Below are 27295 nucleotides of genomic sequence, written 5' to 3'. Positions count from 1 at the left end.
CGGGGTAAGAAATTGAAAGAGGGAAGAAACAGCGGAAAAAAAAATCTGATAAAAAAAAAAAAAAGAAATAAACAAATAAAATAAAAAAAAAAAAAAAAAAAAAAAAAACAGAAAGTAAAGGAAGGTAGTAACGTAGGAGAAGCGGAATAAGGAGAAAATAAACTTTTCTTCCCTCGGGGTGAGCTGCAGTATAGCAAGCAGATAACTTGAAATGGTCCGTCATTCCTGTTCTGCAGAGTATATGTATACGAGTATATAATACACGAATAATGTGTATGTATACATATCACTGTACGAGGCTTTATACGGGTATGTAATATTAATTAGAACGAGAAATTAATAGCGGTGTGCGGTGTTGCTGCAGAAATTTCTCGGCGAATCATCTCGGACAAAGTAGATCGTTCGAGTTTATACATAACCCGAGTACATAACTACGTACACGGATATCAGACGTACCTACGTACATAAGGATCTCAGTTCAGCCGGGGATCGAGGGGGTCAGAAATTCAGACCCTCCTCCCCCCCTCCCTTAATATAGTACCATCCGCAAACCCCTCAAATACCTTCGAAAGTTTCGACGACGGTTCATTAAATGAAATAGTTGGGCGATACCAATCCCTTGGATATAACGGAGTTTGTTTCATCTTCGACTGTATCGGAGCTCGAAACGTTATTAAACGAATGGGTTATACATTTATTAATGTTCCCGATAACAAACAACATCCGCGTTTCGCATACGCGATAAGAAACCCCCGACGCTACTGATTTGCTATTTAAAATCCGGAAACGACTGCATCGTAGTTTTATTATCACGGTTATTTTTATTGATTTTTTTATAACTGACGAACCACAGAATGAGAAGAAAAAAAAAAAGAAACATTTTACAACGAAGCATTAAAGCAGCATTTTCCATCTCTTGAAAATTCATTTTATTTTTATATTTCTCCTTCTTCTTTTCGTTCCTATCCTTCTTCTTCTTCTTCTTCTTCTTCTTACTCGCCATAATTTTCCGTAAAAATGTAAAGTGCAGATTTTTCAGGAAGCAGTAGGTACGCTTTGCCGTAACTCGTTCAGGCGTGAAGTCGTAAAACGAGTAAAGTTCAATGGCGCGTACATTCGAGAGCGTATCTTATTGTGGATTTTCTTCCGTCGGTTCTTTTCGCCGATTATTTTTCTTTAGGCTTCGATTCTTTTTTTTTTTTTTTTCTTTTTGTGTTTCTCTTGTTTTTTGTTTTTTTTTTTTCACAATATCTCACCAGTCATCTCATTCCCCGACCGTTTAGTCTTGGAATATAACGATCATTACCGATTTCGTGCGTTTCCTTTCTCTTTATTTCTCAGTTATTCCCCGATTTTTCCTCATTGCAAAATTCTTCGTCACGCATCCGTCATTATTCGATCAGATTATAATTAACGCCAACTTCTCGCTATTCATATTTCAACTCTTGTTATTTTTTTATTCTCTCTCTCTCACTCTCTCTTCCCTCTTCTTCTACTCTCCTCTTCCGCAGCCTGGTTTGCATAAAGCGCGCTATCCACCCCTTTAATATACGCAAATGAAGTTACACCCCGGAACTAATGATATTTGCATGCAGAACAACCTTCTCCTTCGAACTCCCCGCCTTTAGGTGTTAAATTTATTACTTTGGTTAGCCCGTTGAAAATTTTACAAGCCACGAACGTATAGACATTTACTGCATCCCGTTCGGACCTGTTCGTTTTCTATTTTTGTAATTTCCCAGCAATACTTACAACGTACAATATTTTACTTGTAAAACTCAGTTTCGATCGTAACTCCATGCTCGATTTCCATTTCCTCTCCTTTTAATGTAATTCCGATAATTGTTACCTCGAGGACGAAACGCGAAGAGGATTTGGCCCCGATGGTTTCGATCGGCGAATTCCCGCTAGCCATCCACAAACTCCGTTTATATTAATGGTAATTAAGTATCTGGATCGGGTTAACCCCGTGGAACCCGAGGGATTGGAGATCCTGCTACACGTCGAAGGTGAATAGAAGCCGAGAATAATTACCTCCGTTGTTCGCGAGGAGCTGTGTTACACACATGCGGACCTAGGAGTTGTTATGTTTGTTAAATAATACCCATCCCGATGAAGATTTAGACCAAAGCCCGCTTCAATGGTGCACGAAGGGTAATTGATTCCAATCCCAATTCAAGCGGCTAGGATATTCGAATATCATTATACTGCCGGATCGCGTGTCGCGAATGTAATCGGGCTGAAGACGAGAGGAAAATCGCCATCCGATATGCCTTTTCACCTCGTATCCGAGGTAGAATTTTACTATTATTAGAATGTATCAATTCTCGATTACTTGACTAAATTTACCACGATATATATACTCAAATAAAACAAGTGGAGAAAACACGGTAATGTCAAATGACTTGTCCTTAAATTCACGAGAGCTATTAATAATATAAATTGTGAACTTTACTTAGCTATGGTACAATAACAGAAAAGGAACATAGCTCATTCATCCATTCAACAACCATGAAAAACACTTCAAAATACGCCGTTATGTGATATAAAAAAACGCTGGTCAGTTCCTCTTCTCATCAAGTTATTGTTAAGATACGCTGAGAATTGAGAAATGAATTTATAGTTGAAAGTTGAAACAATATTTATTTGTCGATAATTCGAAAATAACCCAATCATGGATACGATATGCGCCATCAGCGTTCCAAGATGGATGAATCAAAGTCGGTGGTGTTGAAGATCGATAAGATGTGGATGGTTTTCACAGTCAGTATTTGGAATCCCATGATCCTCGTGTGAGATGTGTGGTCCATTTGATTCGATGTTTCTGACTAGATGAAATACTCTGGTCTACTACGTGTCCCTTTTTTTATGAGTATTGTGATTAATGTCGGTTATATCGAAGATATGCGAAAACTTTTTCCTTTTTCCGGTGTCCACCTCCGTCACACATGATACAACGCTGGTCAATATTGCGGTTGCTCCGATTGCCACAATCTCTCATTACTGAATAGAATTGTGGAAAGAAAGGAGGAAATATCAGTACGATTACACAGGTATATACAATGACTTCGAATTCATTGCTGTTGAAAAAATATTGTTTGCAATTAACTAGTCGGTATATTTACGGTTGAAAAAAAAAAAAAAAATTCGCTACCCTTTTTGCGATTGACAATCCAGATATCAATTTAAGCATAAATTGCGGACGAATCGCGTGAGGTGAAATTTGGAAATGTGTCTTCTCACAAGCATGTGAGGTACATAAGACATATTATTGTACTTAACGGAGTTTTTCTCTGTTTCTTTTTTTCAGACTGGTCTTGCCCGCGCTAATTGCGCCCTTCTAACAAACTAAACCTGCACGAAGCTCGCGCCGCTAACCTGCACAAGCTAACGACTAACAACTAACAACTAACCAACCAACCAAACAACCAACCCCAAGGTGCGGGCTGGCAGTTTGTAATTCGTGAGTGTACAAAGGGCGCCCGCATACGTCGGTCTCGTCATTGCGAGACTGTACACCGAAAGAAGAGAGCCAACGGCGATGAAAACCGCCGCATCGGAGATATAAGAAGAAGGGTAAGAAGTGGAAACGTAAAAACTGCCTCGAAGAACTGCAATTAATGAGGAAAAAAGGTAAAGCAGTGATCAGCAACGATGCAAATCGTTAATAAAAATGAGACGAAACAACGGACTGAAATTGGACCTAACCGAAAACACGCCGGGCGGTGGTAGTAACAACCCCTTGTCGAGATTACCGAACCTCGTCGAGCATGCCGAGAGTTGCGGTGGCAGCAGCCACGTGAACGGAGGAGGAGGTCTAGGTAACGGAGAAAACTTGAACAGCAAATTGCCGAACGTTGTCGAGGGCTCGATGGACTATGGAAGCGAGAGGCGGTCATCTCGTTACTTCGAGTACGAGGGGGAGGCTTCCGGAGCCTACGGGTGCAGGACCCTGGACCGGAAGTCGGCGGCCCTGGAGCGAGACGAGAACGGGCCCCGGTACGATAGACGGGCCTATCAGGAATCGGACCTAGACGCCCCCTACGAGGCGAAGTACCTGCAAGGACGGCGGTACTCGCGGGAGATCGGGGAACCCGAGTTCGAGTACGAGGCTCGGTACGCCGAGGAGACGCTCAAGCTCGAGAAAAAGGAACGGGGCCCGGTGACCTCGAAGGGTTACGAGTCCGGTATCCGGACCCACGACTCGTCCTACGAGCTCGGAACGACCGGCGGGGACGTCGATCCCAGGAAGTACGACCCCAAGTTTCACCCCGGCAACAAGGCCTACGGGACCCTTCCTCGGTACGAGACGGGACCCAAGGGGTACGACCTGGCCGAGAAGGCCGGGTTTCAGGCCGCGGCCTACGACCCGAAATACGACATAGCGCCGCAGAGCTACACCCAGAGGTTCGAGGGGCCCAAGGGGTACGAACAGACCCTTAAAATTGGGGAGGGAAGCGGCAGGGATGCGAGGACCGGACATCGGGACCCCGATCAGGCCAATTTGGAGAAGGCGAACGGGTATAGGAAGAGCAACTTTGAGGCATACGGGGTCTACTCGGACCCCGAAGACGATCACGGGTTTCTTGCCGATAAGAAATTGCCCCAGTACACGTACAAGGGTGTCGTTGTCAACGTCAGCGGCGAGTCGAGCGTCGTTGAGCAGAAGAGGACGCCCAAGGGCGGACAAACCGAGGCTCGACAGAGTCCATGGTGCAGGCCGACCATTCTTCTGCTTCTACTCGTTCTTCTCGTAGTCGTTTTCGTCCTCGTTGCTGGAATTCTACTCTACTTTAACTGTGAGTAATACCTACGTGTGCAGTCTGTCTTGTGTATTTGCTGTTGTAATTGACGTCGATACTGTTTGAGATGTAAATCTCTCGAAGCACGTGGTACTTTGAATTATTGCTGTATAGCTGTTTGCACGAGCTTAAAAACCTTTCCATTTTTATCGCGTTAACTCTGGTAAGCTTTGTTCTCTCTCGACAATTTTCTTTCCCAAAATTACGTCGATACAAAGTCGTTACATCAAGTTACACGAGTGTATAATTAACACTAAGATCGGTGAAAATTTTTAGCGAAAATTCTAAACAGCGCGTCTTAACCGCTTTGGTATCTCTGTGATTTTTCCGGTGCAAAAAGTTCCGATTTTCATCACTCTTTTTCTACTAAATAATCTAGGCCCTGAGAAGATTCCAAGATCATTACAGAAACAAAAGCTGTAATGACGCGATTACGGTCTCACCGTTTTTTGAAAATTGGCGAACGTTCACAAGGTGTGAGAAAAAATGATCGAAATTAAGTATTTAGACAACTCGCGGCTTTGAAACTGCGGCAAGAGTGCCAGCGGCAATATCTTTCGTTTTTATTCGTTCCTGTTTTTGCTCCGCGTTTCTTTTCTCTTATTCTTCACTCTTGTTCCATTCTTTTTCTACGCATTGAGATTCCTCCGCCAGAATTTTTCCCCGTGTGTGCGTGCGCACATGGGTGCACATGTAACATGTATACACGTATACCGGGTTTACGCCTACGTGCCAAGACTGTCAATCCTGCGTATAAAACCACGGGGTAAAGTTATATCATCGCTAACGTATCTTCCCTACGTGTTTTCCCCGAGCACTGATCGCGATTCGGGACGGTTAGCTGTCCGCTACGGTTAGACCCTAAAATAATTAATGGCAGTCCTGCGGCGCGGTTATGGCTTCCCGGTACCGGATCGCTAATAGTCTAACTCTCGTGCCTCGATATTTATGCGTGTCCCGCACTGTCAGAAGTCGCAATTAAATACAGATATCGGTCATCCTTTATATCATACATATATATATATATATATATATTAGGGTGTCTCGAAATGAAAATTTTTTTAATTTTCCTACAAGCAGGTGACGAAAATGCTTGCTCCTAGTCTAAAACTAGGCCTTGAAAATGCCGGGCACTATATCTCAAGCGTTAGGCTGAGCCGTTTTGATTTTTCGAATTAAAAAACTGAGAAGTCGATTTTAGCACACATTTAGCACGGTTTTTTTTTTTTTTTGTTTTTTGTTTTTTTTCGCCATAAACTATCTTTTTGACATCCACTACGAGAAAATACTCGTGTGGTATGATAGTCGAAAATTAATTTTCACTTGTTGTTTACGATGTTTATTGAAAATAACGACTTACAATTGTTTAATTGTAAGATTATTGTTTATTCCCGACTCGACCGTAGTGGTAACTTTTTTGACCTGAAAATAGGGATAAAAGTGTCATATATTTTTCCCGTAACAGTTGAGAGCTCAAAATATGTTACTTTTATCCCGCATTTGAGATCGAAAAAGTTGACATTACAATTGAGTCGGGAATAAACAGCAATCTTCGACATATGTACATAAGTCGTTATTTTCAATAAACATCGTAAACAACAAGTGAAAATTAATTTTCAACGATCATACTAAACGAGTATTTTCTCGTGGTGGATGTCAAAAAGATAGTTTATAGCCGAACAAAAATAAAAAAAAAAAAACGAACAAACAATTCATGCCGAATGTGTTCTAAAAATGACTTCTCGATTCTTTTCCTACAAAAATCCAAACGGATCGGCCTTAAAGTTGAGCTACAGTGCCCAGTCTTTTCGAGGCTTCGTTTTAGACTAGGTGCAAGCTTTTTCTTCGTCTGCTCGTAAAAAGATCGATATTTTATTTTATTTGAAACACCCCGATGTATAAGTTTAACATCGTGCAACCGTCCCTTCAACTCTGTAATTCCTATATACGTACTCGCTATTATATTCTCGCTTCGCGTTATGAAAACGCGTATTATAATATCTTTGTAACAACTAAGAAAAAAGTAGAAGAAAAAGGAGGAGGTATTGTTTATCCTGGAGATAAATTTCCATCCATCCTACAGGTACCTACTCGAATTTCACCTCCGAACACCCGAGTACCGACCTAAATAAATTCATCGCATTTTCATGACCTGAAAAATGAAAGTAAGAAAACGTGGAGATTCCAACCGCCCGAGGGATTGCGTAAGCCTTGACCCTTTGAGATCCCAAGAGAACTTCTTGGTCAAACGTTGAAACCTTGATGTTCTTAGCATTGTTTGTCTTGTGTCTGCCTTTGTAGAAACGAGAGAACGTCTCCTATTCACAAGCCAAACGGTTCATTCAGATTTTCTCGATTTCGGTGAAAATTTTTCACATCAATAACGGTAACGTCACTTGTTTTATTTTAATTTTTTTTGTTTTTTTCAAAGAAAAAGAATTACAACCCAATGTTTTTAAAATTTTGTCAACGTAGAGTAATGAATTTTCGACCAAAAAATTCGTATATTCAACGAAACTTTATTTTCCCCCTATATTATCCTCGGGTAAAGAATAACTTATTGTAAAAGTTGTCGCACACGTGCCGGGTATAATAATAATAATAATAATGATGACGACGACGACGGCGACGACGACGACGACGACGATGACGATGACGATGACGATGACGATAATAATAATAATAATAATAATAATAATAATAATAATAATAATAATAATAATAATAATAAAAGTGCGTGTAACTTTTTCCATAAATTTTTCTACATTTTTCCGCGGAAACATTTCGAAAAGGGGGATTTCAAAGATAACGAATTTCCCATAAGTCTTTGAAAATTTTCTTTCGAACTTGGACGTCGCGATTCTTTACTTTACTTTACTTTACTTTACTTTACTTTTCCCCTCGAACGTAGCGTCTGACGCATGTTAAAAGACGCGTTCACGTAATTTCCCGCCTTATTCGAGTGGCAAAAACTATGAGGCAGCCTGGAAGTCGGGTGACACGTAAAAATTTTTACCGGCGGCTGAATTTTGAACGATTCAATCGCCCCGTTTGTCTTGGAAACAGATTCGCACGATGAAAAGTGTGTTGCGTACAGGATGAAAGTATTACGTCGAAGTGAAAGAAGACGTGCGATCCGAATATGCTAAGTGAGCGTGTTACAGGAAAACTCGAAACGGCGGGCTTACTAATCGGGGAAATTGTCATGATTTATAAGAGCGGGTTACGGTGAGTATCAGATATCTGCTTTATAATATCGCGTCGCATGTACGGAATTTTTATTGCGCGGATAAAATCCTCATCTCGGGATCAATTTCATCTCGTGCATTTCGTTGGAGCGGAGGATAATAATAAGAAAAGAATAGGCGAACGATCGTAAGGCACACTCGGTATCCGAATACAAATGCTTGGCACGTGACACGCACTCACTCATTCACTCGCTCGCTCACTCTCGAAGCTTTTTTCTTACACGGGTCGCGATTCGCGTGGCCCTGCATCCCTTACGATCCTATACCTTATACGTACGCGCAGGCCGGGAGATGAACGAGGAAGAGAATAAGATGAAAAGGAAAAGGGGGCAAGGACGAAGGAACGAAAATACTGTCCGTACTTCTTCTTCATTTTATCGCTTACGAGAAAGGAACAGGAGATTTGGAAGCGTCGTGGCCTTGTTAGTCTACCAGAGTCCCAAAGAATATAAAGTGTCTGATTTCAAGATCCCCGACGGGTGGCGCTCAGGTATAAACCACGTACATAAATACAAAGAGACTGAATTTTGATGAATGCCTCCAGTCCTGATTTGAAATTCGAACTTTGTTTTTATTTTTTTATTTATTTTTTTTCTTACCCTTATTTTTCTCTCTGTTTTTTCGCTTCCCCCGGCACTTTTCTTCTTCTCCTGCATTATTACCCTTTCTTTGACGTTGAATCGTATTGTTATTCCGTACCACCACTTTCTCTCATTGCTCCTATTACGATCCGTAGCTATTTTTCGTCCCCCCGTCTCTATTTTTCACCCGTTCCAACGAATACCCTCCGACGTTTTGGGCACCTGACTGCGTCGATGGAAGTTTGATGAGAAACGATGTTTTCCGGCCCGTAAAGCTTAATTCAAAGGCCAATAATTCGCGTTAGGAAGTCCTTTAACTTTGCACGACAGCTACGTTTGACGTAGGACTCGCTGGAAAAAATTACAATAACAAAAATTAAACGTTGCGTAAAATGAATTTATTAACGTATTTAAAACAGCTCAATTGTGACGATGATTTTGGTAAAAACGAGCATGATAGCTGATGTGTATTTATTGGTTTTTTTCGTCGAGAACCCGTCTGTTGACCAATTTGAAAAAAAACTATTAAATTATTATGATGCAATAAATGTCGACATTACTGAAAAAAAAAAAAAAAATATCGTATTGAGAGAAAAATAAAGTGCACGCGATGAAACAAAAGACTTTTTACACTGTAAAGCAAATTTTACACGGATTCTCGACGTTAGCCATTAAAATTGTAATTTTTCCCGACTCATGAGTGTCTCTTTTTTCGTACACGAAAATCTCCGGCCTTGATATTTTTTCACGTCCAGGAGAAGCATTGGAAATTCGAGGAAGAATGGCACGATTTCGATTATTCGAAAAATCGACACTACGATTCTGATGAAACGGAGAAGAAGAAAAATTGAAATTTTACTGTATAGTGTGTACTATTTACATAACTAATTAACTAAGACGTTGTTTAAGCGGTCTGAAAATTCCCGAAAAATTCTTAAAACTTCAATATTTCACTTAGACAATATCTAGACTCGTTTCATTACGAATTTGATAAAAAATTTGAATGTGCAAAAAGAAAAAAATAGACACAAATCGCTACGTAATAAAACTGGTCTAAATATGTTTTAATTGAAAAATAGAAAGTACGAGAATTTTCCGGGAGTTTTCTGACCAATAAAACAATTTTTTAGTCGACTCAAAAAATTTAAAGTGTTGGAAAAAAAAAAAAAACAAAAAACAGAAAAAAATCGGCTTAACATGGGCCCGGTCTCGAAATGTTTGAAATAGAAAATACAGCATCTGTAAATTATTTGAGAATTTTAAAGAAGGTCCTTTTCAAAATCACTCAAAATATTTATAAATAATTGATCGGTTGAATAAGAAATCTGAAAAATATCAGGGTACTGTCACAGAATTGGAAAAATTTCGGAACAAATTTTGTACAAAATGAGAAATGGTGTAGGTCTGAAGTCGGTTGGGTTCGCATGTAATTCGAACCAGATATCCTGAGGATGATGAGTATTGGAACGGGGGGATAAAAAACGTTCGGAACGAAGTTGAAACGTCTAAAACGCGTCGATCGCGCGGCACTCGAAGGCCGCAGGCCGCAAACTGCAGCATTCGGTAGTCACTAGACAGTCAGGCAGGCGGTGGTTGAGCGAGCAGCGGAATGGGCTGCAGAGAAATACATGCAGATATTTCAGTAGCGATATAGAGTGGAGCACTTGATTCAACAATGGTGGAATATACAGAGGGTGCAGAGTGAGTATGCATGGATGTGTATATATATACACACACACACACACACCTACCGACCGCGAGGCGAGGGGCTGGAACCTCGGAACCCTGTTGAGCATTCCGAGTGGCTGCATTTGCCGAGGGTGGACAGCATTTGACCGATTCAGTTTATTTTCGGGTCAAGTTTTCGCCTGACCGCCCGCAATCAGCCCCGGCATTGTCCGTCGACAATACATTTACCGTATCCTGGCTGGCTCTGCCTTCTCTTCACGTCACCGGGCTTAACGGCACAGGAATTTCCACCCTGATCTAGCAGCGACAGAATTTTGCATCTGGATTTCCAGAAATTCGATTTCGCATCAACCCGACGCCTAGGCGCCCATCACCCTTCCGAACGGCTGATGTACGAACAATCTGTAAATTTCGATCAATTATTCAGCCGGACACCGGGAACTACCCCCATAAAATGATTATTATTATTATGCATATACATGACCTTTGCTCGTGCCGTTGTCGTTCCCATCATCGTGTTCGTTACTTGCTTATACATACGAATGCACATATACGTATCTATGGGTTGAAGTTAAATTCGTTTTTGTCTTAGATTACCGAATTCGACAATATTGTTGTCCAGATATCCGAAAGAGTTCAGGCTCCTTCCCTAAAGCACAATAAAATTTACTTTATCGTTCACTGAAATATGGGTTCGATTTTTCAACAGACATAATCCGCGCGTTCCGAGTAGGTGAAAAATGAAAATGCAATTTGGTACGTATAAAATATATTCGCAGCGTGGTCCATTTTATTATCCAATGCCAGGGGAAAATATCAGAGCCGTTCGCCGATATCCAAATTGGCATCCCTACCCAAAAAAAAAAAAAAAGAAAGACAAATAAAAATTAAAAAATAAAAAATCTCCAACTTCGCTAGAGAGAAAAGGTGACGGAGGAAATAAATCGCGACGGCTAAAACGACGCAAGGGAGACTCGGCACCGGGACGTCGCACAGCCCATGGTTGTTTATGGTGTCTACGTGACGGGTTTATCGTTCCCAAACCGAAACTGAAATGCCTCGAGGGCCGGCGATGCCGTTACTCGTTCGCTACAATAAGCCATGGGTATAAACCCATGCGTACGCACATATATCTATGGTATACGTATGCACATGTGTATGTATAAATATACATGTATATGCATGCGGGTGTATAAACACATGGAGCCACGCTCACATGCCGCAACCAGACACATGCAGAGTCGGTTAAGCGGGTGGTTACAACGGCTGGTAGCAAAACGTATTATGTCTTTACATAGCATCAACTGAGAATCTGCGGCCTACTTAGGCCGTGCAGAGTATTAGTTTCGAGTGGGCGATTTCACCGCGATCGTAAAATCCCTGTACAAGGTATTACTTTCAGCGATATACCGACGCAATCGCTTGAGAATGTTCGACAGTCGACGCCTCGCGTTTTCTTGCCGGAATGCCGAATTCCGGTGGGTGTTAAAAGGTAGTGGAATATAGCCAAACGATAAAACGATCACATTACACGTCCCGCCAAATATTCACTTTTTGGGGGGTAAGATGAAAAATTTTAACTTATTATGCTAGGAACAAGGCTCAGTGCAATGGAAATAATATTAGAATATTTTAGGTACGAATGGTTTTATTGTTATATGATTTTTTTAGTATTTTGAAAACTATAGTCCTTATGAACAAAACCGAGGTTATATATGATGTATATTATAGTGTTACAGCTACTGCCAGTAAAATTGAACGTTCATCGTTCTGACTTGGCGTTTTTTATTCAGGCTGTTGTGTTATTTATTTCAAATAATTAAATGGTATTTATAGTAATTAACAAAGCACCCTGAATCGAAAAAGGTAAGTCAAAACAATAAACATTCAATTCTTCTGGCAGTAAATGTGACAAAAAAACTAGACCTGATCGAATCAAAACGAATATGGTTTTATAACGAAGGTAGGATAGGTGTTTAAAAATTAGTAAGCACCTTCCTTGTTGCACAATAATTTTCGAATAGCTGTAGTCAAAGAGCTTTGATAATTCGATATTTCGACCGTTCTACCGTCTGGCTATTCTACTTGCTCGAGGCAGAGAAAGGGGGAAAGAGAATGGGGGAGTGAGAATGTCAATCTACAACCACCGCCACCGAGCAGCTTCGTCCCAAGATTAATGTTAACTCCAATCCGGAGTTAATAAGTCTAACATCGATAAATCCCGCTTACCCACCCCTAGCTGTAGATTTCGATGGGGCTTTTTTATCCCTCGATTCTACGCCACTCTCTCGCTCTTCGACGCTGTTTCTTCGCTATAAAAGGAGAAAAAGACACGCGGATAACCGAGGCGAAAGCGATAATGGCTAGTCGAAATAATTCAAAATTCGCGGAAAGAAAAGCTCGATGAATTTCCGCCCTTGGGGTTCGGGAATTTTCTCCACCCTTTGCTCGGGAGAAAATTTTTCATCGTTCACATTTACACGTGTTATAGTTCGGCTATCGTATCCTGATTCCCTGGATCCTAGGTGAAGATAAGAAGACGCAGTAACGAACTTTCCGCACCACGAGCAGAATCCCGTTTAATCATACGATCTTGGGTATCCCTAATCCCTGATCCCTGATCCCTAATCCGACAAATTTTCCCACAGAACTGTATACAGCTTCCGTCCAAGTTTTCACATTTTTTGGGCAAACTTTTAACAAGAAACCACCACCAATCGCATTTCCGTATAAGACAAGTTTTTTTTCTCGAGTATGCATATATCCATGCATGCGGCATCGAGCTTTCAAAGCTCTATCGATCCGGGCCCTGCGCATTAAACAATGAAAAATAACGCGATATTTTTCATCCAAGAAATCAACCGTCGCTTATTTCAACCGCACTGGACCGCGTCATTCAAATTTTCGCCAATTATACTCTCGTCCTTGCGCCTGAAATTTCCGCCGCTTTGACAACTCGATCTCTAATTTGCGAGCGCGAAAATTGAAGAGGGTTACGATGCTGTGTTGGCTTTCGGCGAATATCCGCGGGCGTCACTTCCGCACGCAAAGACAGCGGGTGATCGGGGGTGGCGGATATTCGCGATCCCGCGTTTAATATGATCGGGGTAACCCTAATCCCAATGGATTCCGGCGAGTCTGCGGGCTTTGAACACGAGGACATGCCGCTCCGGTTTCTCCGGAGGCTGGAGGCGGGGTGCGCTCATAAAGGCAGAGACGCGGACGTGTCTTACATGCAAAGTCATCCTGTAGGCTTCGCCTTGCCGACGCTCAGCCACCACCGCCCCCGCGCCTCTCTCGTTGCACCCTTTCCCACACCCCGCAACCCTCCGTATTTCATCAGGACGGCTGGACCCGATCTTCGAAAAAAATTTAGAAAAGGAAAAAAAATCAAACGACAACGATCTTCCACGTAACGCGGAACACTCGTTTTTGCCCAAAATCTTTCTCTCAACTGAGACAAAATTTTCAGGGGTAACATTTTGGAAAAACGAAAATTGACTTCGTTATGAAAAACCCGTAATGTGTACTTATCCCCGACTCAACCGTGATGTTCAATTTTTCGAACGTAAAAACGGGATGAAACTAGCAATATTATTCCCTCTTAACACATTTGCGAAAAATATGAGACCGTATAAAAGTCGATTATTCCCTCGTTACATAATTTACTATTATACCTCGTAGGGCTTTATTGGGTACTTAAGGACTATCCGAGATTTTTGACCAGTTATTTTTATTCGTCAGGATGAAACGTGACGAGCGTGATTTCCTCATTTCACGGGATCGCGTCGACGGGATTTTTTCCTCATACAGCAGCAGTCGTAATACGAAAGCTGCATTTTTGTTTTGTTTTTATTTTTTTTTTTACTCCGCACGACACGTTTTTCTATCATCCAACGTGTCGAGTTATCGATTCAACGCCATCGTTACTTTCGCCGCGTGTACACGCTTTAATAAAATTCATACATTATACGTATAATTACACGACGATTAGAGAAAATTTCACAGGCAATTGCGTCCTCGGAATGCGAAACTGTGTTTACACAATGATTTTCGAACATCCCGTTTCGCTTCTCGACCTTTGAACACCCCTTGCACGAACGCGCGGTGAGCTTACAATTAGCCCGATAACGCCAACGGCACCCCCTCTCCTTTTATGCCCCCACCCTCCCCCTCCCACATCTTCAATTGGTTCGGATGAATTATTATTACGCTAGGCTAATAACGCAGTTTCACCGGAATACGAAATTACTTGAGGATAGGTCGGTTTTGCCCTCCGTATATATCTATATACGCTTGTATATCATGTATAGTGCATACCATAGACGCCATCCTCGAATTAGCCGTGCACAGAGACAATAGTCAAACCGTCTCTCACCTTCTGCCGTTTCTCTATTCGCTCCTCTAATAAGAACAGAGCCCGCTGCGGCGTCTTGATGCTTAAATTTCCCGCTGCTCGTCACTCCGTTTCTGGCGATACTACTTAGCAGTGATGAGACTCCGCGTTTGGTCAGACGTTGCTGAACGAGTGCAGGGAGATTTTTTATAATATCATGAGATTGTATTTTATTTTCATACCGCGAACAAATGGTATCGATAATACTTGATGATGAATGTTGGGCTTGTTGTTCGGATCAATCAGAAATTTGAAAATATTCGAAGCAAATTTCTCCGAATTTGAACTTTTATATAGAGGTTAGTGAGATCATTTTGTTAACTCGAAATCGAAGCTGAATGAAAATATATGACAAAGTTAAAAGTAAGAGCTGCAAGCGTTTAATTTTTATCTCAGATCGTTTCGGAATTCTAAAAAATATACTTTTTACCCTCAGTTTCATTCTTTGGTTACCTAATTTATCCTTAACGACCCCACTAATTGCGAGACAGTTTTTTCGTTTCATCGTTTGAATATCGTGAAGCGTTAAATTCTTAAAAATTGCAACGATACGGAAGTTACGATAAACGAATGGCAATATTGAATCAACTGCATTGAAAAAAAAATCTAGTCGTCAGTGAATTTGTCAAAAGTATACCTTTCAACTATATATTATATATACGTATATATATTTCACCATTTTGAATTTCAAAACTCCAGGAGATAATTACATTAATTTCTTTTCTATAAACTTGAAAAAAAAAAAAAAAGATATTATGAAAATTGAGTTGTAGCCAGATATGAATTGATCGATGGTTGATTTTCAAATTACGGACCTCCTGAACGGTGAGAAAGGTTTCACGGATCACAAGACGGCATCTGACAGCGTGACAATAAAATTTTTCCCCGATCCGGAGGGTTATTTGTTACCGATATCGGTCTATGTTGTATAATGCCGGGTGACGTCGGGGACAGGAACAGGCGAAAAGCGATCGAGCCGAACATAAGAGAGGAAGAGGAGAGGAGAGAAAACTGCCCCTAATCCGGAGGCTTGCGTTGCGTTGGCTCAAATTTATTATTTCTCCGGTGGGCTGCGTGCGCGGAAACTACCGGCGAAAGGTTGCGATTGATTCCGGTAATATTTCAGGGAAACTTTGCACCAGCCGTCGGAAAAATTGGGGAAACTTTGCCGCTCCGATTCGGTTCGATTCGGTTCGGCTCGCGCTTTTGACCCCAACTTCATCCCCTTCCTCCTTCCTCCTTCCACGATGATCCTGCCGGCTATCGGGACCCGGTGAAACGTGTTTCGGGACACAGGCTCGCCACACGGTTAAAGAACGGACAAAGTTTATTGCACGGACGCGCCGAGTGCCAGATGATAAATATACGCTCTTCGCGGTCCGATAGAAACTGTATGGATTACACCTAATTCCCTTTATTGGCCGGGAGACCTCGATCCATCCGTCCGGGTGCCGAGAGATCGGAAACCTCGGAACGTTACGGAACCAGCTTCAGGAATTTCCGCACTCTCGCTCTCCGAGGTCATCCTAAAATTCTCAAGATGAGAAAAACAACAACCTGGTTCATTGGTTTTAAAGAGAACAATTTGACATTGCATGGTGTTTCATGAATTTTAGGCAGTTTTCTTGCGAGTGAATCCAGTTCAAAAATAACTCTGCCGAAATCGAAAAGCTCCTCCTACATTATAAGAACGAATCGTACACGTAGTATTTTTTTATCTTCGCATTATTTTACAGTTCTCGTTATACTTTTTGCGTGTATTTTCGATTCTATTATCGCCGCTTCATGGAATTTTTATTTTCATTGAAAAGTTGCATCGATTTTGCGAACTGAAAAATATAAACAATATCCCAACGGATCATGCATGGAGAGAATAGTTGGTATCGAAAAATAATGTACAAGCGATTATTGGAAATGCTTCAACTGTCATAACGTGAAACATTCCGACGTCAGAATGTAAAAAATTGTTGTACGATATTCATTTTTTCTTTAAGAACAAATTTTTCCAGTAATAACGTTCCAGTCGTAACATTATTCAAGCTCCGAATTAAGTTTCCTCATATTCTAACCCCAGAAAAATAATTAAGCCGAATTCTTTGATCATTCGGCATTTTCGACGAGGGTTGATTATCTCATCTTTTTCGGGGCAAAAATTTAACGCTTCCTTGAATAAATTCTTTCATCAGTCGAGTGTAAAAATACTAATTGGGAGAGTCTGAAACCAACGCCAACGTCATCCGGGTTTAATCACCGAGTGGCACGGTATCATACGTTATAACTCTTGAGAAAATCCGATACATTCAAAACTCGTGCGACCAAAACCCGGGGCTCGCATCGGCGTCGAAACTGACATCACCTGTTCGCCGCGTGTGTGTCAAACCGGCGATCCCGGCGGAAGTATTAGTGGGATATTGGAATGGTGGTCGGTATAACTCGCGCGAGAGCCGGGCTGCATACATATCGTCAGATTCGGCATTTCCGTAGAGCGAGTGGCCAGAATCACCCCCAGATTCCAGGTCGCGACCTTCTTCCTCCCGATTCCACCCCCTCCGCGTGTTTCCGCCACGTGAACAGGAATATTTCTCCCCAGCGTGTATCGGCCAAAGTTTTAATCACGTTCGGGGCGTCATTTCTCCCCCCACCCACCATCGAAATATCAATCCGTGCCCACGTGAAACGACCCTTAGGCGTCCTACCGAAATTAGAAGCGAGACAATTAATCCCGTCGAAAGCACGGGTCACGTTTTAATTAGTAGCAATTTCCGGCGGGCGATCGCGGCTCTCGAATTGCAGACTGCACCGTGGTCCAAATATCAAAGTAACTTCAAGTTCCCGCAAGTTCTGACCCAGGGCATATATATGTAAGACCGCTGGATAGGCGTGCGCATGAATAATATGTACGGGCGTGAAGTTTGCGGCGTTTCGCCGACCGCCGCACAGACGGAAATGTCCATTAACGAGGCCAGGAGGCAAGCTTTTCAGGCCTCGGAGTTTTGCTCCTCGGGTCAAACAGCTGCCGGTAAGGCAGGGACTACTTTGTTCGGGGAAAATGACGGGCCAGCACACCTGCGACCCGACGTGACGAAGAATTATTAACACCGACCGTCGTCCCCGAACTTTTTGCGCGCCGCAAGCTCGACTTTCACCAAGTCTGCACGATTGCAGCGCGATTGTCCCGGCTGGACGACGATCGGCTCGCATAGAAATACACTTTGGGAATGGGAGGGCGATAATCCGGTGGCTCTGTAAATTTCGAGCCGTTGATTGGATGAATTCTTATTACACCTTGCACGCCGCACGTGCTTTCGCGATATTTCATTATACTCGGCTGTGTTTCGCTGCTTGTAACGGCTTATCTCGTGCAATTACAACGTCTGCAGACCGTTCATAATTCTGGTGGCTCGACGTATCCGACAGCTGGACTGAAAACACCGCGGAAAGAAGGTCGCAGCCTCAAATAACGATGGAAATCAAAGTAGTCACGCCAGTTTTCCCCGTCAACGAAACGCCAGAGTCCTCGCCTTGCCCTGCGGGCTACAATTTTAGCGAAATAAATATTCTCGCATCTGAGTACAGATTACAGTGATATAAGTTCAACCGATTTCAACTGGATTGCGATGTTTCGTATACTTTGTCACGAGGTGAATTTAACTTACATTACGGTATATATATATCTGCCGATCGCATTCACTCCAGACCTGCACATGCATGAAAATTTATTGCTAAAACGCATATGATACCGCAGTAATAATTTTCACATGGTATGTTCGCTTTAAGCTTGAGTTAACATCGACAGTTGCAATTCTACTCACAAAGTAAACGATGTAATAAAGATTCGCCAAAATTGCCGGACATTATGCGCAACGGTAATAATGATAACAGTAATGATCGTCTCAATAAAGGCGAGAACAATTAAAGCTGATGATACAGAATCGAATGAAATCAAGTTTAAGTTATAGTAGAAGCATGGAAAAGGATTATTGTATGAAATTGTATATAACTTTGGTGCTGGCTATGCTGCATTCGTGTAATAATTGCACATGCTTATACATGTACGTACGAAATGTAAATATATATAGTATGATACGTACTGTACGCAGCTGCGTAAAATCGTTCGCTAGGGTAATAATTTGGTGGTGAGAATCCTGCTACGTTATATATCCTGGTAGCAATATCACTTTAATAATCCAGTCTTGCACATAATACATTATGCCTATGTAATATGTACATATAATAACTGCGATAGTAACTAATTTCACTAATACTAACAATTTTTTATTTCAGACATGTCATATAAGCCCCAGCATCCCGTTATCGAGGGTAAGTTCATATAGTTTTATTAAAAAACAAAAAAAAATAAATGAAATAACAAAATTCCGCTTATGTATAATGTATTCGTATTCGATATCGTATACGGTTTTATTCTTACTCGTGCATACGCAAAATTACGAATCACATTCAAGCCACGTGTATACGTGTACAATCGAAGCTGTAAAACTAACGATCTGCATGAATAATAACCATCGTAACGAACACGTATCAATTTTTGATTGGGACAGAATAACGTTGCATCCTCTGCATTCGTTTCTCACATTTCGCTTGTTAAATTATAAAACTTCAGGATCGCAATTTGTCAGATTAAATTTAACGATCGCATTGATTTCGGAGTTCTGTGCAGTGCTGTAATAATTCTACTATATAATTACTGACTATAAGCGGGAGTGTTAATTACCGACGGCGGAAAACGGAACGAGCGAAGAAATAAGGTGCGATACAACGGTAATAATTACCATTCCGTATTGTGACTTTTATTACCCGGCATCCTTCGATCTTGGCGTGTAAGTAGTCTCATTGCATGCAAGTACCGATAGCCAATTTATTCCCAGTCATAAACTGGAGGATCGGGGGTTGGTGCAGGTTATAGGTGGCGTAAAGTCGTCCCTTCGCTGCGTAATGTCGAGGAACGATCGGCGACGAGCGGCCAAAATCGACGACGGACGAAAAAACCGCCCCGTGAAATCGGACAAATTTACACAAAACCGGCAAAGCATAATCGGCCGCAATTTACACGCGCACCGATAAGCCGGAATTTTTGCCTCCCCCGGCGTAATAATTTTCAGAGGGTTCGAGCAGCTGCTCGAGGAAACAGCGCGAGGTCTTTATTTCAAATTCCATTTTACCGATCAACGATTTTAAAAAGCACCCTGCGCTTCGAACCAAATACCAATTGATGATTAATAAAGGAGGGGAAAGTGGAAATGGATTTAGGACAGAGTTTATAAGTACGTAGTATTTCAAGTCGCAAGCTACTCTACGCTCATACAGCTTTAAAGTGCGAGCTTTGGTCAAATTTTCAACAACGTTTAAGCCGCGCTTTAGCCAGTCGATCTGCGTGAAATAATATAGCCGACGCAGAGCCCGGAGTGGAATTGCCGCAAAGGTATTCGAAAGCTGGCTTGAACATTCGGCGCCCCTCATTCGCCACGGGCAAATATCTATATATATACGTACATATACGTATTTAAGTTGCGCGAGTTTGGGTTACATATTCTGCAGCAGTGCGATGCGAAAAAAGGTATGCCAAAAGTTTTGCCGAAAATATTCTACGCCGGTATTGTACGAGATAGGGGGTGAAAGTAACTATAAATTGCGAAGTGGATATAATACGCATACATACGGACACCGGCGGTAACTCTCGATGGAAAAAAATTGACGAAATCGAGATAAGAGATAAAGAAAAACAAAAAAAAAATAGATGAAGCCATCCGCGCGTGAACAAAATTGAATAATGAAAATTCTCCGATAAGTTGCAATAAAAGAATGATCGGGCTGTCCGGCGAAGCACACGCGTGCAGGTCACGTGGTATGTATTATATATGTACTAATAATCGTAGGAATGGGCGTAGATCGCGTCTGAAAAATTGATCAAGTTCCAGGAACAGTCTCGCGGCGTATAATAATGAGCTTTTTCATTTTTTAAGGAAAAATGCAATCATGAAACGCTCAGCGCGATTGAATGTAGTTTTAATCGCGGAGGTTTGTTCCTGGCGTATAAATAATAAGACGAAGAAAGAATCTGTTTGAAATTTTATAATTGAGTTTTTTTTTTTATTTTATTTTTTTTTTTCTCTTTCACAACCCCGTAAGACGGATCGGGAGTTTATAATCTCCACCCTTCGCGAGGGACAAGCCAGAGACGCGCCAAGGGATTCCTACTGTCCGGAATAATACAATAATGCAAATTACTCGGCAATGTTAAGCTTCTAAAACCACGGAGTACCTGCCTGACTAATAATATAACCCGCCCAGCTACAACACGGAAAACGGGAGATTCGCGAAGTTCGGTTCGTTGCGGTGATAAAATCCCTGCGGTTGGTTGAAAAAATTAATTAAGCAAAGTAAGAAAATAATAATTGGCAGTCGGAAGTACGGAGGGGAGAGAAAGAGAGAGAAAGAGAGAGAGAGAGAGAGAGAGAGAGAGAGGGAGTGGAGGAAGAAAAAAGGAAAAGGGAAAGGAAAAACGTGAACAAAACCACCCTCGAACCCTTCGCTCACACAATTCGCGATCCGTATCCACCTCGCGACGGCGAAAAGAAAAAAAGCCGAGGGAAAAAATGGAGATAAAATAGAACCTTCGCGTGAAATAACGTTTTTTGAATCCGCCCGGTACTTTTGTAACAAATAAAAGATATTTTTCACCTCGGGAATTGTACAACGCTCGCTAGATAGACGATTCTGGAGCGCGTTCTACGTCGAGAAATCTACGTAGGTATAGCGTCGAGATAATAATATATGTGTGTCGAAACGTACGACGCGGCGGTTTGCGCAACACGTGTATAGAGAAAATTTTTCTTTTCGACTGCATATGCGGCAGTCTGGAATATACGTATGTATCAGGTAACGTAAGGTCAAAATTATATTACACGTTAAATCGTAATGTATGTATTAGGTTGTTTGGGCAAAAAATAATTTGCGATCTTCCACCATGGCATCCCCTAAAAAGTTTTCTCAGATTGGAAGAACGGTTCTGTCAAGAGATGAGCGTTCTGCTTTACGTGAAAGATCGAGCTCAGTTCATTTTTCAAATTGATGAAGAATTGATCGTACATGGCATTTTGTTTTTTTTAACGCCTACGTCGATCATGATACCAATTTACGTCGCGAAGACGAAATCCACACTTTTAATATCAAGTCCCCAATTAATGTTTGAGATGTGTGTCTGACGACTTTTTCATCATTGATTCAATCTCATGAAATAGTTATAAGTTAATATGAACTTTTAATTTAAACGATACGCGGTTGTGCTATGGATCTTGATTTTCGGATTGAATATAAATGTTGGGAGAGAAATAACAATTGAAGTGCTACAACGTGTGTCTTCACAAATTCCGAAAAAAAAATTTGAAAAATGCGAGAAAAAAAAACACCATTCTATAATTGGACAAAAAGCATCAAAGTTCGATAATTTTTAAAATTCTTTTCTGATTGTAAAACCTTTTGTAAAATTCTTTATACCTTAACTTGTGTCATTCAAATTCGCTCGCAATCAGATTCATTTTTATTACATAATATCAGGAAGCTTTTTCTCATCGTTAATTATCCTTGGCACAGATAACGTATATTTTTTTCAACGTTTCTTTCACTCATCTTACCGTTCAGTATCATCAAAACTTCTCGACGCTTTTACACCGCTCGTTTTGACTCGGGAATTTTCGTTTGCACGTATGTCTAAAATTCTCACCACGTCGAGGCGTCGCTAACTTTTATGTCGTCCGTAAGAATAATCTGTAACAGGCTGAGGATAAAACGCGCGCAAACGATTCTTCTCCGACGAAGAGAAGTGAAAAAAGAGAAGGTAAAAAAAAAAAAAGAAGAAAATGAAGAAATTAATTACTTTCCGTCGCTTACCTTGGATGTTAGCTAGCGATGAACGCCGGCCGCAACGCGATCACGTGACTTGCATTTAACGTGTAGATCCGGCCGTTACCCCGAGGGAGAAATGCGGAAATTACAGGTCAGAAAAACTATGAGATGCATAATCGGAGCGTGAGATGACTGTGCGGCTAAATTCACGCGCCAACCGGGATTTCGTTGAGTGCTCGCCTTTTGTCGCCTGCAACCGAAACGCAGGGGTTGTTTCTCCTTGTCGTTCTCATTCTGAAACAGGCTTACCCCTCACGGTTAAATCTTAATATATGTGCCTATATCCTAGATAGGCGAAGACAATTTGTCACGGGTTTTCTGCTCTCATTGTTGAGGGTATACGCAGAGCTGGAGTGCCGTAATGTCCTTTCTTACCCAGGAATATCCTTACTCTCACCCCCTCCAAGCGAATACATTCTTGTCTATTCGTCGGCTCTCGAAACCCCGAGGAATAAAACACTCGGATACGTGTAAAATCGGTATTGACGAAGATCGATAAGTAACGAACCGGAAAGGCGAAGCGCGTTCATGCACGGATCGGCATATCGATTCGTCCTTGAAGGTAATTTAACTACAAGATTTTCACGCCATATTCTTGTCGCGATGTTATTTCTTTTACCAAAAACGTACGTAATTCGCATAAATGTAATTATATGTATACTATGTTACGAAGATATCTTGCCACTGCCGTGTTAGGAATCCAAGAACCCTGACATATATGAACCGGCCACACGAACGCACCCGAACGCGCCCGAAGACACCCGAAAACACTCGAATGCATTCGAACTCACACGAATACATCCGAACATACCCGAAGACACCCGAATGCACTAGAACACACATTTGGGGTCGGGTCAATTTTGAGAAAAATTTACAGAATTTTGGCAAAGACTAGTGAAATTCTTTGGACATCCTCTGAATTCCGGGTAAGACCTGTAGAATTTTGAAAAATACCATAAATCCTTGCCTATATGTGTAGGTATGTATATATACGTATATATGTATATATGTATGTAGATGTATATATATACATATCTCAGTCGCGTTTCTAGAATGTGAAAACGTTAAACGCGCGGGGTGACTGCGGCTGTAATAGTTCCGCGACCCGGGCTCAGAGCTAAGAAATTGCTTCCAAGGCGCTGAAGCCGAACCCCCGTATAAGGATGGGATCCCGCCTCCCGTCTAGAAGGGAAAAAAGTACAAGAGAGGAGAAACGGGGTAAAACGAGGAACGGTAAACCACTACTTGCAGAATTTATGGGAAGTCAGGAACTCGCGACGCTATCCTATAAGGCTCCTTTGCCATGCGCTCTGCAAGAGAGGGAACCGACGAGTCGGATCTCTGTGCGGAGAAACGCCGAGAGAACCGGGAGTTGAGAAAAGTTTAAATAAAGAATAAATATCAACGCGTTGTTGTTTTTTTTTTTTTTTTTTTTTTTTTAAACAAAACGTCACTGCCTTTGAGCTTTGACTGCAACCCCATGTTTCTGCAATACAACGTCGAGTTCTTATTTTTCGCAATCTTGCAGCTTATCAAGCGCTAATTCAGACTGCAGTCGTGGAAATATTTTTCAATTGTCATTTTAGCTATGCACAAAGGAAAGCGGAAATGCTAGTTTATTCATTCCAACGTCTCGTTTTAGAAGAAGTTATGAAAAGAATTGCAATCCAACAGCGATTAAAAACTGTAAGAATTTAATCTTGAACACCCTGCAGTAAGTCTAATTCTCTGATTCTACGGAATAATTTTGTTTTATTTGACTTGTACAAGAAACACCGTCTTCAACTCAAAGAGAACGCTTATTGTGATTATTATTCCCTCAATTTAAGTATATAATTTTATGAAATTGAAAAGAGTTTCAAAAGTGGTTTGATTCAACGATTCCAAAGGTATATACTACGGAATCAATGGATTTCTAATCGTTTCAAAGATACAATAATGAACAACCGTTTTGCCTTCTCCTCGAATAAAGCTGAATTATTAATTCTTAGATAACGCAAGCACCACGGCCAATGAATATTCTTTATTCCCATCGTGTGAAACATAACGCGGCATTAATAGTCTTCGGATATCAAAAAATCTAATCCGCGGTGATCTATCCTTGCTTGAAACGGGCCTTGACATAGTTTCAAAAAACACCCGCCACGAATACACGCAACACCTCGGTATTATACATATTCTGCCCGTGTACGATATTTACATATACATATAACATATATATATATACATACATACACAAACCGAACAATAGAATGTCGCGACGAAGAATTTTTATGCTCGTCGCAAGAAAGCATCCAGCGAGAGAGAGAGAGTGGGGTGAGAGGAGTTTAGACGGAGTTTTGGGGTTGGGGGTTTGAGGGTGGCTCGACCATCAGTCAACGTCCGTTTTCGCGCGAAGGCTAGGAGTCGCCTTGGCCCGGGTTTTCCTCATTAAAGTCGTCCTCATCCCCTCGCGAAAGCTCTTCCAGCTGATAACCGCGCTTCGCGTCGCGTTGCGTCGGACCGCGAATATGCGCGACTTTGTCGAGTCTCCCGTACAGCGGTGTCGTGTATGAGTGCAGCCACCGAGGTTGGTACCTACTTTTGTTCTGTTTGCGGCACGGCTGGCAGACGCGCGACGTCGACGTCGTAAACCTGGCGAAGGGACGGGGGGACGGCGGGGGTCGTTGGGGGTTGGCGGGGGCGGGTGTGTGTATAACAGTCCCGCCGCGCGTTATACGAGCACGATAAAGAGGAATAAATAACGTAATAAAAACGCCACGCCTAGAAGTAGATCAGAGACGGATAACCGACGAAAATGAGATTGTCATCGGTTGCCCCCGGGGCAACGCACCGTCGCTATAGCCGCCCCTGGATAATCGCGACTCACCCTTACAGGCGTGAATTTAACTTCAAACGTGACGCGTGTGACGTGCAGGGGTTAAGGGTAGCGGTCGAATGATAATAAAATGCCCGTGCGGTAAAAGGGTTGCGATATCGAGTTTACGGAGGGTTAAAAATCTGTTTCTTGGATCATTTCGATGTATAAATGCAGGATGTCGGGATGTGCGTGAGAAAATATCAAAACACTGTAAAATTATGACGATTATGCGATTTGGCTTTCTGTCAACTTTAGATTTTTTGAGTTTTCACGAAATTCTAATCATTCTCTGTGTTTTTGATTTCTGTACGCATTATTATTGTTCAATCGGACGATGTAGGCTCTGTATATTTTGACGTTCTACGATACATTGATATTATTTATACGTTGCGACGTTTCTACGCTTCGATTTTCCGAACTTAAAAATTCGATCGATTGGATTTTTGCCTTTTTGAAAATTCGAGTCTTTCACCCTTTTATCGTTTGGAAATTTTCATTTTTGACAATTTGCCGTCTCTTCTCCTATCATCCGAATATCCTACAGGCGCGTTCAAGACCCGATGTGATGATAAAAAAAAATCTCGCAGGTACTCCGTATCTTCGGGTAAAAATATCACGTCCAAACATCCCGCGAATCCACTCGATGGAATCCGCGAATTTTTTACTCCCACGGACCGAGCGGAGCCTTCCCTCGTTGACGCGAGCCACGGATTCCTAGAGTTCTGAGGAAAATAAGGACACTGCCGAAGAGGGAAATGACCGGCAGTTTCCTCGGGGATGAAAAAGAAAGGGACGAGCTTGCACGTTGGCAAAAACGCACACCTCGGATTCCAGCTTCACACGTCAGGGTTCTTTTTTGCCGAGGTTGGACGATGGGCGGTTCTCGGCGCAAGGAAACGCGGTTCATGACCGCATCGCGATGGCGGTCGGGGTGAAATATAACCCGAAATTTCTGAAACTCTTATCCTCCGCGAGCCCCGCGCGAAGAAAGGCTCGGCAATTACAGCTCGGCGAGAGAAGGATTCTCCTAGCCGTTGCAAGCGGTCAATTATTCTCTGCAGTAAAGCCGTTTTGCTGACCGAAACCGGGCGAACCGAATCGTCGTGGTTCCGGATTCGAAACGGTCAGCGATTCGTTCCCAACGTTGTATAATTCGACGAAGGGTTTCGGGACGGGAGGACGAACAGGCGACACGGCGAACCTTCGGGAGCAAAGACTCCAGGCAAATGGCAACGCCAGACGCCGATCCTGCGGGGTCCGAGGGCGAATTGCCGGACCCACGCCTAAGTGGAACCTATCAAGCACTAAGTAGCGGAATAGCGTTTTGGTCAGCTCGGACCCGCGGTTCGATTCGCCATTACCATCCGCCCGGTTCCCTCCGGACTTCGAAAGCATTAACCGCAGAGCTTAAACCCGGCGAAATTCCGCGGAGAAGCTGCAGCTTTCGATTCTCCGTGAACGTCTGTATAAATATACATACAATATGTTAGACTGGTTCAAAAAAATCGGCTATTTTTTTTTTTCAAAATCCTCTCTGTAATAGGTATTTGGGGGGGGGGGGGGGGGGGTGAAAAAAGATACCTGTCAAAAGCAGAGCTCTTAATATGAATATTTAGAGGTCGCTCATCGCGGATTTCTATTTTCTATTTATATGGCATAGGAAATTTTTTTCTTTTTTTCAGAATTTTGTAGCTCACAAACCAATAATAAAATCCAAATGACTTGTACATATTCTTATGGGAAATTGAAAACTCTACAAAAAGTGTCACTTATCATTTTTTGATAAAGTGACTTCT

At 42.0% G+C, this 27295-nt stretch overlaps 1 protein-coding gene across 3 annotated transcripts in view; it reads left to right on the top strand.

Moving 5' to 3' along the window:
- The window catches only part of LOC124179767 (agrin-like), a 290835-nt gene that overhangs the window by 106604 nt on the left and 156936 nt on the right, over positions 1-27295 (top strand). For 2 of the 3 annotated variants that reach the window (XM_046564485.1, XM_046564483.1), the window contains exons 2-3: positions 3311-4799; positions 19001-19036. The exons of the other annotated variant lie outside the window; for it this stretch is intronic. In XM_046564485.1, coding sequence (XP_046420441.1) covers positions 3674-4799; positions 19001-19036 — 1162 coding nt within the window. In that variant the 5' untranslated portion in view covers positions 3311-3673. The remainder of the gene's footprint in view (positions 1-3310; positions 4800-19000; positions 19037-27295) is intronic. 3 annotated transcript variants of the gene reach the window in all.

The sequence above is a fragment of the Neodiprion fabricii genome, chromosome 4 (assembly GCF_021155785.1).
Source record: "Neodiprion fabricii isolate iyNeoFabr1 chromosome 4, iyNeoFabr1.1, whole genome shotgun sequence".
Classification (NCBI taxonomy): domain Eukaryota; kingdom Metazoa; phylum Arthropoda; class Insecta; order Hymenoptera; family Diprionidae; genus Neodiprion; species Neodiprion fabricii.
Note: the sequence above shows the minus strand (reverse complement) of the source record. Positions and strands in the feature narration are given on the sequence as shown.